At 40.6% G+C, this 12,233-nt stretch overlaps 1 protein-coding gene across 1 annotated transcript in view; it reads left to right on the forward strand.

Annotated features, from left to right (window-relative positions):
* Window positions 1-10,683, forward strand: part of EDN3 (endothelin 3) — a 160,743-nt gene extending 150,060 nt beyond the window's left edge. The window contains exon 4 of the mRNA XM_088442542.1: window positions 2,489-10,683. Within this exon, the coding sequence (XP_088298668.1) occupies window positions 2,489-2,507 (19 nt within the window). The 3' untranslated portion in view covers window positions 2,508-10,683. The remainder of the gene's footprint in view (window positions 1-2,488) is intronic.
* The last annotated feature ends 1,550 nt before the right edge of the window (window positions 10,684-12,233 follow it).

Genomic DNA, 12,233 nt, shown 5'->3' on the forward strand with positions numbered 1-12,233 from the left:
GTGATATGAAACTTTTTACAAATTAATACCTCATGTGCATTCGGAGATCGGATTAAGGGATATCCCTGTTTTAGCAGACTGCTACATTGTTTATATATATATATATATATATATATATACACACACACATATATAAACAATTTTTCTATTTATTTATTTTTATTTCCTTATTATGTGGATCATTTTGTTCTTTAAATATATTATTACTGTGAATAACCATCATTAATGCTAACATATATTCCTTAGACACAATTTTAGCTTGGTCTTATATGTTTGTAATTTATCTTTATTAAATCATTTATATACGAGCTACACTCGTTATGTGCTAAATTCCTATTTGCGCTGGTCTGGTATATGGTTTTTTGTTTGTAAATTTATTTTAGAACCTTTGCTGTTGGTCTAAAGGAACCAGCTGTGAACAGGATTATCCAAATTGGGTATTACTATTTCTCTATAGTGATTCGGAAGCGCCTTGGTAAGTTGTGTTTTTCTCGCCAATGGATACCCGGAGGAAAAAAGTGCAGAATTGGGGTGCAAAATTGCGGCAACCCCCCTAAACCCTTTTTACACCCCCCTTGGCGCTAACTGCATCAAAAATGCTTAAACCCCCCACAAAGGACACCCCAAAAAAGCACTTTGAAAAAGTGGGCGAAAAAAATCAAAGTGGGGGTACAAAATAAAAAACTAGCGAAATAGCCTTGGGGGGGGGGTCTGGAAGTATGGGGGAGGTGTATTGCTGATTGCAGGTGTTTGCTGAAGGTGCGTTTTTGGTGCTTTTTAATGCTTTACTTTAGCAACTTCAAACTATGCTTGCACCCATTTTCATGTACCCCAAATTTGATGGAACTACTTATTTCCACCCAAACTATTGCTAAATGCTATTCTTCACCACTGTCCCAAAGACGCTAAATAGCGCCTATTGAGACCATTCAAAGACCCCAAATACCTTCAGCAGGGCTAATCAGGAGTACCCATAGTGAACCCCCATGTCAGAATGTCAGAGCATCTTTTGGGGGGGGGGGGAGTCAGGCTGATTTCCCCAAAAATTACAGCACTTTTTGCCTGTTTGCGTTTCGCCGGGTCCCGTTTTCACCGATTTGGAATTGAATACAGGGATAAGCGGGGACGCGCGCGATAAGTTTTTGCCGGCAAAACCTCCGATGACGGCGAAAAGTCCGGCCTCGGACTTTAAGCTTGGAATTGAATATGGGCCTTTATCTTAAATACTTTAAATGTGTCCAAGCTTGGGTACTGTACTTGGGTTGGGTATGAATAGCCGGCGGCTGAATTGCCACCAGTTCAAATACAGACACTGGAAGCCTGAAGGTCCAGAATCCTGACCCTAACCCTTCCCCTGCAAAAAATCCTCCCCTGGTGGTGCCTAACCCTAACCTCCCCCGGTGGTGTCTAACCCCAACCCCCCCCCTTCCCGCACCCTAAACCTAACCCTCCCCGGGGGAGTGCCTAACCATAACCTCCCTAGGTGGGGCCTTCCGCGCCCCCCCTGCCTGATCCCCGCAGCCTAACCCTAATCTCCCCCTGGGGGTCCCTAAACCTAACCCCTCCATCCCTGGGCAAAGTATAATACTTAATCCGACGCCAGAATCCCGAAGGTAAGTATACGGTTATCGATGCCCGGGATCCCGTCCACCTGCATATTAAACGTATCCTGTACAGTACACATATTTAGCAGCACTATACCGTGGAGAACTAGCTAATGTATGTCCATAAAAATAGAAATCTTCTTAATCATTTACCAACACGGAGCCTCATATACTACCCTCCCGACTATTGTAGAAAATCATGCCCACATGACCTGTCTCCCTGCTGCGCATCAAAGAATTTTGCAATCCACACTTTCACCTTAGACCACACCTCCAGTATCTCATGACGTAGAGATTATGACAAAATAGGCAACTATGCACTGCGCTGAATCCAGACATACATTAATAAGGGGTTGGGTATGAATAATAGACTGCAACAATACCGGGAATCCCGGCAGTCAAAATACTGATTCATGTTGGTGAGTATTCTAACCCTAATCCTCCCACAGCCTAACCATCTCCTTTGGCAGCCTAACCCCCTAGTGCCTTACCTTAATGCTCACTGTCGGGATTCCGAAGCCAGTATTGTGAGGACAGTCCGGATTCTGTCCTCCGAGATCCTGACTACCTCCCATTATAAGTAAGGTGAGGACAGTGGGTTGTTATCAACAAAGAGCCAGCACTGTGGGTCACAGATTGACTGTATTTCCGGTGCAATAGGGACACACATTGAAGAAATGGGCCAAATTATTGTGAAGCCTGCCACAGAGATAAGATTTCCTAATACACTGTAGATATGTGTATATGGACATCTTTATTTGAAATTATAGCACCCAGAGGTGACCCTTTCGGTCTCAAATTGTGAGTGTAATTGTGACATGCTTCCGTGACTAGAAGTCTTAAAGCAACTTTAGATTCTCCTTTTTTTTTTTTTCTTACTGTAGGTCTGAAGGTGCCATTTAGGACTAGGACGTTTGAGACGCGTTTAATTGAAGACTCGTCGCAGTAGGCCGACAAGGAAATGGTGAACAAAGCAGCCTGTTAACCATTAAGGCACAAGAGACACTAAGCATTTTGGTACTAAAAATAATGTCCTTACCTCGCATCCAGTATTTGTATAAAGTGAAGAAAGATAGTGGGCTCGTCCTACTGAGGAGAAATCAATCCGTTTATAGTCCAACCGTTCACTCAGTCGCCTCTAAAGGGGGCTGCAATATATTGTGTTCCAATGCAGTCTGCTGCAGACCTCCATATGCTCTTTACACAGAAAAATTCAAAATACACTTTAAAAAAATCATATACAATCAGCATTGTGTAAAGTGTCATCATTTAATACAAAGAATCTGTGTTAAATCTATTGCATATCTTTTAAAAAAATAATTATGCATAGGAAAGCTTTGCCTGACCATTATCATCCGACCCCTACATGTGTACATTCAAGACCAGCGGTCCTTGGAACTGGTCACCACAGTGACATATGGAACCCAACCGTGCTGAATACTGGGAAATGTCAGCCTGTATAGATGAGATACAGAGAGCATTGGAAGCAATAGGAAATGCTGTGTTTGGTACATCGCATATCAGTGTTTAACCTACAGTATGCACTGGACAGGGATCTGGACATCAAGGTAATGAAGCTGTCCAGTCATACAATGTGTCTTTATATTCTCAGTCACTGTCGACAGGTGGCAAAGATGAAAACTAGTGGAGCATGGAAACCTGACTTGGTCCTAATCTGTGTGAAAGGATTACCTGATGAACTGTGGCACAAAGATCCACCATATAAGGCATAAACTGTATACATTCAACTCTGGAATTACAACTATCCAGCAGCTACAATGTCTTTTGCCACTTTGGACTGAAATTGTCACTGGAAGCAATGTTATTACAAGGATTCCATTGGATCTTTATAAAATACATCCCACAGCTGTATATTGTAGAGATCCTCGGGCAACCTTTGGCTGGTAGGGCATACTGGTGCTTATCGTTCCACAACAGCTGAAGAACCACAGGTTCCCTACCTCAGGAGTATGTATCTAAGTAATGATTACAAAAAAAAAATCTATTTTCTTTAAATGAAAAGAGTGAGTAATAGCTCAGAGTTTTTGAGCAGACAAATAAAATAAAACATTTTGAAAGATGTATTGGAAAGGAAACTTTGCTCTCTCAGGGTCATATTAACATTTGTTTTATTTTGGTTCATAAAGAAATGTAATTCACATTTGGAAAATTGACACTCAGGATGACCATCTCTTAATGCATTTGTAATAAAATACTTTGTATTTTTGTGTTACACTTGGCACACTTGGGGAACTTAAAGGGGTTCTCTGCCCATAAATATATTTATATAGTGTGCATGTGGGACAGTGATGTAGCAAATCAGTAATAGACTTATACTAAAGGTGTCTTCTATCCTAAGTACATTAGCTATTTTCCCCAGTAGTCTGTCTCACATTGAAGAGAGTTGCTGGGAGCACTGTCAGGTGGCTGTACAGGCTTAGAAGTAAACTGCAAATTACCTTTAGGAAATTTTGAGGTCCTGCTTTTGGTTTTGGACCATTACCTTCACAAGAGGACATGACGTGTAGCTATACAGTCGCTCATGCAAGGTTACCCCAGCAACTCTACAAGCGGACCATTGTACCACATAGGAACACTTCTAAAAACCTGCTGAAGACAGCTACCATTAGAATCCTTCATTTTCAGAGATGTCCCACACATGCTACATAAACTTTTATATAGAGAATCTCCTTAATGAGTCCTTACATTTCTCTTACTAGCCACAACCATGAAATGTAATGTAATTGTTCTGCAAATGCGTTATAAGGATTTTATTTCAGTGGTGAACATGTCAAAGGGAACTTATCTAAATAAAAGCCTAGATAACGTTTGCCTCCAGCACGACAAACCAACTTGGATATAGAGTAACATACCTGAAGACAACAAACTGCCAGTAAACCATTTTGTCATGATTTTTATTGTTTACTCTAAGCAAAATTAGTGCTGAAATGTTAATATTAATGACCTATAGAATTAAAATCGGGGACATTCTAACTTATCCAAAACCATATTAGATGAATACAAACATTTGTGGAGATGAAGCTTTATCATTTTTCATCTTCTACATGAGAGGTAAAGTAGATCATCCACATTTTTAATTTTAACTGCAGTCTTTGTTAACGCAGTGAAATTGTTGCTTGGCCATATTGGGAGACAGGATTCTAGATAAGTTTAGCCAGAGACCATAATTTGAGCAGTTTAGTGAGGGTACCTGGACATCAGCAATCAGTTTTACCAACTATGGGAAGATTCAGGAAAGCGCTGATTTGCCTGTGGTATGTAAATGCACAGTATCCACTGTTTTTAATCGCTGAGCCAATCATTAGATTTAAGATTTTTTCATAGAGACTTATCCCCAAATTAGATATAAAAATTAAGGAGAAGTTACCAAATACATACACACACACTTAATATTCATAATAATAGACCTATGACTGAGGATGTGATGAGAAGCCAGTCCACCCAGCCACAAACAAGCATTATGTTTTCTTTATTTCCACATAACCCTATCAATCTAACCCAACACTGTCCCAGTTTGTCTTTCAGTTGACTAAGCCTAATGGCACCACTTAGGGCGGAATGATCATTTTTCCAGCGGATAAAATTGGATTTTTACATTTAAATTGCCTTTGGGCAATTCAATTAGATCCCGTTTTATTCGCCCGAAATATTGTTTTTGTAGCGAATACACATAGGATACGTGAACCTAATCACAAATCCTATGTGTTAACGTCGGCACTTGCTCAAAAACAAATGCCCAATACCTAATCGGACAGCAGCCCAGCACACGCTGCTGCGTGCTAGGCTGCAGAGGGACCAGGGAAACTGCTGCTGCTGCTGAGGTAGGTGCAGTATGGACATCTATACATGGCGTCCTGTAACAGTGACACACTCATGTCTGGCTGGCAACACCCCTGTTGCATCCAAAATCGTTCTGTATCTCCCTGCAGTAACCATCAAGATGCATGCGCAGTACGTCCCCTCGTATTAATATCCTTTGTGACAAATATTTTAACAGTACTATTGAACCTGCACCCAAAAAGTTAACCACTCATCTGCTATATTTGAAAAGAAAGGCAGAGTCTAATGATTACATATTTATGGGCCAAGCTGGTGACACCTGCAGGGTGCAGTAATTGGAGGAGGGCGCATTGAATGGGATGTACAGCTTCATTCTCTCTCCAAAAGGGCTTCATTTTTCCAGCATCTCATAGATGGCAGAGATCACATTTTGGGGGAAATGTAATAGCCTGCGACTAGCAGGCATCTATGAGATTCCGGCAAGTTTCCCAGATGTTTTAAAGTGGCAATTATTTAAAAAGGCAAAACCAACCTGGGCAGACTCGCCGGAATCTCAGTTCGCAGTGTATTAAATTTCCCCCTTTATGTTTTTAATCTTCTAGTTGCTGTTCTGTGGGAATACAAAAATAGTTTGGATCTAAGCGCACTGTCCTCAGAGGTATAGATTAAACCTTATATTAGTCAGGGAAAATCCACCATAAATACAATAATAATATTATGTAAAGCTGTCATATAGTCACACATAAATAGTCCCCTTTGTAATCCAGAAAATTTAGTCATTCAAAGGAAAATATCCAATTCTGATTCCGTCAGATCTTCAACACCATGAATTCATTAACCACGTGTATTTCCTCTTCCTTAATGTAACTAAAGGATGATTTCAGTTGAGATAATCTTTCACCCAAGATTCCAGTTCTCCGTTTTGTAATCCAAGGGTCCCCCCCCAATAAAAGTTTAAATTCAAATCGCAGGGGGGCGGGTATTCCAAAGCTCTCGCTGCAGCTCCCGGGGGGTGCTCAGATCCCCTGTGCAGGCTGCTGTGTGTCCTGGGCAGCAGTGCGTGTAGTGTGTGTCAGCCAGCAGAGGCGCCTGCTGCTATCCCTCTCCCTCCTGATCCTGGGCGGGGGCTTCACCAAGTCTCTCTCTATGGGCTGGAAAGATAACTCTTTTACATCAGCTTTCCTGACATTCACTAAGGGTCAGAGTCCATTGGCACCTTTGCCTCTATCCCTGCACTTTGAATGTGTCACTATGAAGGTGTGGATTGGAAACGTTAATGCTGCCTGTGGGAAGTAGCATTTAAAAACACATAAAATTGACACACAATAAATAGTCATTACTGCCCCTCATAATCAAAAAGACAAACCTGAAGCTAAAGCAATTGGTATTTTAGGGAAAAATCCAAAAGTTTTAATTGTTGACTATTGTGGTAATCCTAAAGTGTAGAAAGCTGAATTTCGTGACTAACTCACAAAGCTAGGCACAGATTGCCCAGGGGTTATCAAGAGCCATAATGTGAGTGTGAAATGCGTTAGCTGGGCATTTAAGCGAACTTGCACGTATCTATAAGCAGCATGGGTCTGCACTTTCTGTTATGCGTTAATTGCCCTTTGTGTGTGACAGTAAGCAATACAATTATTGCTAGCTTAACATTTTTACTAATTAGGCAACAGACTGTAAATTGTATGGAAAGTATATACAAAATGAACCTGCTAGCTGCTGCTCAGATTTACTGTTGCTTCAAGAATGTCCTATATGTAGTTCTAGAGCAAAAACCTGACATGACAGATAGCAGTTGCTAATATGCACGCAGTCGGCCGATTGTTGCATTCTGCGTCTGCATCTCAGTGCTCGTACTAGCGATTGCAATCGGGAGGCTACGCAGACCCCTCGCAGAGAGATTGACAGGAAGCACCGTTTGGGGGGTGGTCAGGGAAACGCAGGCGTGCCAGTGTGTTCTCATGCCGTTGCAGGGACGTGCATAAATTATCCAGTGTGAGGTCTCATAGCGTGCGGGGAAGTTAGTAATTTCTGAGTAAGGTCAGGGCTTGTGCAAATGTGCGTGAGGCTGCGATGGTACTAGATTATACCGATGGTTTCAATATTCTACTAAATATTACGGATGTATGTAAGGTAAAGTGGGCGTCCTTATGTTGTGCTGAGTTTGCATTGCGATCGCAATGGATTAGCATACTATCGCAGTTGAACTGCGTGCATATGTAATAATGCGATCCATAGTGAATCAGGCCCAGAGTTGTTTAAATCAATTACCATCTCATGCCTCCTGCCAGACAGTCCCTTGTTCATTCTCAGCGCATATTTACCATGGCTGCTTTTAAGACATTAGGGAGTCCAAGGCAGAGATTTCACTAACAGTACTATGTTCTTTGCTTAAACCCTCTGCTGTGGATGATGAGTAGGGTTATCATCGACATATATACCCTAAAACAGCGGATGTCGAGCCCCACTTGTTATCCGCAGCAAAGTTCGCAAATAAAACCAAAAAAAAAATGTATGACTTCTTCTTACTAGCACTAAACACTGGTGGGGAGTGTAGGGCAACCATGTACATTTTTCGTATAGAGGGGAGAGGGCACAATCGCCCCATAATGACACCTAGAATCATGGAGGCACCTGTACTTGAAAGAGGGGAGTTTTCTTTCAAATTATATGTCCCCCTTTTAGCTATTATCTGTTGATCACCAGAAAGTATTACTATACGCTACGGAATACACGCCTATCCACAATAGCACTACAGTACATGCCCTATCACACCCATAATTATGCTTGTAAATGTGGGGTCACTCACACATGAAAGAGGGGAGTCCCCTTTTTTTGTCTGGTGATCATCAAACTATGACTTACAGTAAACAGGGCACAAACTTTTTTTTCCACACAACAGGGGGATCTAAAGCCCAGATCACTCACATATTGTGTCTAATTAAAAATAAATTCACTAACTCTTGCTGGGCAGTGATATTATTCCTACACATGGGTAGTATTTAAATGGCAAAAATATGCCAAAAAAAGTATTATTATTTTCAAGTGTATATTTTTATTTGTGTAAACCTACATGTAGAATCCTGCTGATTGATTGCAAGTATTTATATGTGGTGTTTAGAAACAAAATAAAAATCACGTTTGCTTTTGGTTCACTTTTTTTTAAATCTCAAAAAAAAATGTTATGCCCATATTACATCTGTACATGCTATAGGGGAGATTTACTAAAGTGCAGTTTTGCCAAACCACACAGTTTTTGGTGGTTTGATGTGTTGTGTGATTTTACTAAAAGCCAAACTACACAACAAAGCAGATCAATCAATCCTTCAGTATAAACCCTCAGTGGTATATTTACTAAAGTGCGGTTTTTAGAAGTGGAGAAGTTGCCCATAGCAATCAGATTCTATTTAACATTTATCTAGCACATTCTAGAAGATAATAGGTAGAATCTGATTGGTTGCTATGGGCAACATCTCCACTCATAAAAATACGCGATGTTAGTAAATATACCCCTCAATCTCAATTTAAAGACCTGGAAGGTATACAAATTGTCACATTTATTTAGCTGTGATTTGCCAAACCACCTTTTGTTTTGTTTTTAAAGTTGTGGTACTGACATACAGGCAAGATAGCTCAAACCTCAGAAAGGGGGAAAACACAATAAAAATTAAAAAACTTCTCCCCTAATCATCTTACCTAGTCTTCTAGGGAGACGACTGAGAAAATGATTTGGTCCTACACCCAGAGTGTACTTTCCCAATGCGGAGTAGCACTGGGCCCATCCTGCTACCCCTGGCTATTGAGTTACAGGGTAATATTGTCCAAAAATAGTACAAGCACTTGTGGCTCTACTATAATTGTTGAAGAAAAAAAAAAAAAAAAAAAAAGCTAGTGCACTGAACCTAACAAATTATGCCCCCATAAGAATATTGGCCACCATAAGATATATAAATCAGCACCGTTAATAGATGCTTACTGAAGAGATTCATTACTGCTTGGTCTAACATAATCCATTTGGGAAAGAAAACACTACTGAAACGATGAACTGCTCCCATCTCGAGGTGCACTCGATGTAAACTAATTCAATGCCTGGTGAGCCCGCCTAGTTATTATGCTTGCACCAGATTGTAACATTTTTTTCTGGTATCCAACGCCCAGGGTTAAGATCAGGGGCCTAATGCTACTTCGTTTTGGGATGATCATATTTCGGTTTGTGACCTCAATCATTTATTTGGGGTTATCCTCTAGCTTGTAGCTAAAAAACAGATTTAATGTTGGTGGTTTGCAAACTTCACATAAAAAACAGTCCTTCAGTAAATTTCCCTCTAAATATCTGTCTCCAGTATATAAAGTGTCCTTGAGTGACGCAATGTAGAAAAGCTTCTTCCTCCTAAGCAGATATTTAATAATATCTACTTTCAGGAACTCCTGGAGCACTTATCACATAGACTATAATTATAAGCTACTCAGTTATTGCAGGTATATTTTCAGATTAATAAAGTTTGATATATGTATTAATGTCAAATAGTAGGTATACATGATATTTCATGGGCACTGTGGTTTTATGTGAAGTTGTCAAGTTCTCTATAACAGAGATGAATGTATCTGATACAAACATTGTCTCGTCTGGTAAATCAAGAATGTGCTCTCTGTATGATGTACACCAGCCAATCAGAAAAGACCTTCCAGAGTTGAAAAATGTCTTAACTATTTGTATTCCTCATTATAAAACACCTCTACTAATGTGCCCCAAGCTAATACTGTCATTAGATGCAAATTATATATCCCTCTACTGTCATTTCAATGCTAACATATCAACATTTGTTCTAATCAATGATCTCTGTACACACACATGTTCCTATTTATGACATACATGCTTTTCCTATTTGCAGTCAGACAAATACATTTGTGGCATTAAGTATTGGATCTGTTTAACTTGCATCAGATTGGAAATCCTCTCTGTCCTCCATATGATTACAATATAATCTGTGACCTCAATTTGAATGTATAGAGATAATTTGTGTCTTGATAAAATAAACAAACCATCTACTAATAGGATTTGCTTTCACTATGACATAAAAAAGTGCCTTAAACTGCGCTTTAATGATCTGTGCCAAAAAGGTATACTCTAAACAGATACAAATTATTCTAGCACCAAGCAACATGTATATTTTTCATGCTCTCAGTGTATAACTGCTCCCTATCTGCAGGCTTGTGCTCTGTGCAGTGCTAAATGTGGACTATTTATTGTGGAAAACCTTCCAATACTACATTTCCTCTGGATTTTTTTTTTTTTGTAGAAGAAAATCTTTATATATAAATATCTATTAAAATGTAACTTTTTGTTATAAAGAAACCTGACTCATTGTATCCTCTTTGCTTCAAGATAATCTGCAAAACTAAATTGTGATTGAATTGTGACAGATTACATTACTACTTACAATGGTACTTTTCTCACATCACAAAACTGTATCTGCAAGATGGCGTCCACTTCGCCATGAACACATGTAGCCCATGGTAATGAGCTGATGGGGGTAGCGCTCCTTACCGCTGCAGGCTAGGGGAACCAGTAGCTGACCCTAGGGGTAAATATACTAAGCTGACAGTTTGGGAGAGTTTGCAAACTCTGCATTTTTTCCCACTATCAAATTTACTAATGTCAAACTCTCCAAAGAGTTAGCAAACTCTCTTCAATTCACCATCAGCAAAACTCGAGAACCTTTTCACTAGTGAAGATAGGATTCTGGAATTTACCAAGCAGAGAGTTTCTAAAATCACATGAGATGGGAAAACGCTCCTGTAAAAACTCGTGAAAAAAATACACCGGCCTGTGATCTGAGAGTTTGGCAGAAACATACACAGATCGCTGTGATCCATGTATGTTTCTGCTTGAAAATAGAGAAAAAAAAATATCAGAAAAAAAATGACATAGGGTCTCCCCCCAAAAGCCTAACCAGCCCCAGGCTTACCAGCCTGTCCTGGTTTCTAAAATTTTGGGGAACAAAATGTGTAGGGTTCCCCGGGACTTGGCAAAACAAAAATACGACTTACCCAACTAGACGGACCCACTATCTGTATGTGTGTTGCCACACATACAGATAGCTTGCAAATGCCAGCTGACGGGACTGCACGGCGTTTGCACGTCCCGCCAGCCAATCAGCGGCCGCTAACTGTAGAGCGGCCGCTGATTAGCTCCGGCTACTGACAGTTCCCACGTGGGAACTGTCAGTATCCGGAGCCAATCAGCAGCAGCTTAACATTAGCGGCCACTCATTGGCTGGGATCCACGTGGAGGAGCAGCTCAAGTCCACGTGAGTCCCAGCCAATAAGCGGCCGCTAATGTTAAGCCACCGCTGATTGGCTCACGTCCCAGCACTAATGATAGCTCAAAGCCTGAGCTGTCATTAGTGTTACTTTAACAGCATGCTGGAGCGTGTTGTTACAGTGTATCCGGAGCCCTATTTGGATTACTGCGGAGAACATCGTGGGACAAAAGGTGAGTATTGGATCTTTCTTTCAGGTACTTCCAATGGATACTTTACGTTGAGAAGGGGACGTGAACATCTGGCAGCAGGTAAGTGTAAGTGTGAGTGTGTATGTATGTAATAAATATTTATTTTCACGGTGTGTGTTGTGTTTTTTACACATTTCTTTACAGGTGAATTACACGTACCAGTGGGCCCTTGGAGAACCATGCGGGGGAGGCTTGCTGGGACCTGTAGTTCCACTGTAAAGACAATGTGAATTTTTTATTTTTTTTACACACTACACCTACACTATCAACCCGCCACCAGTGCCAGATTAATGTCCACATGGGCCTGGAGCTGA

This window comes from Taudactylus pleione, unplaced genomic scaffold, assembly GCF_031769625.1.
Source record: "Taudactylus pleione unplaced genomic scaffold, aTauple2 ptg000018l, whole genome shotgun sequence".
Classification (NCBI taxonomy): Eukaryota; Metazoa; Chordata; class Amphibia; order Anura; family Myobatrachidae; genus Taudactylus; species Taudactylus pleione.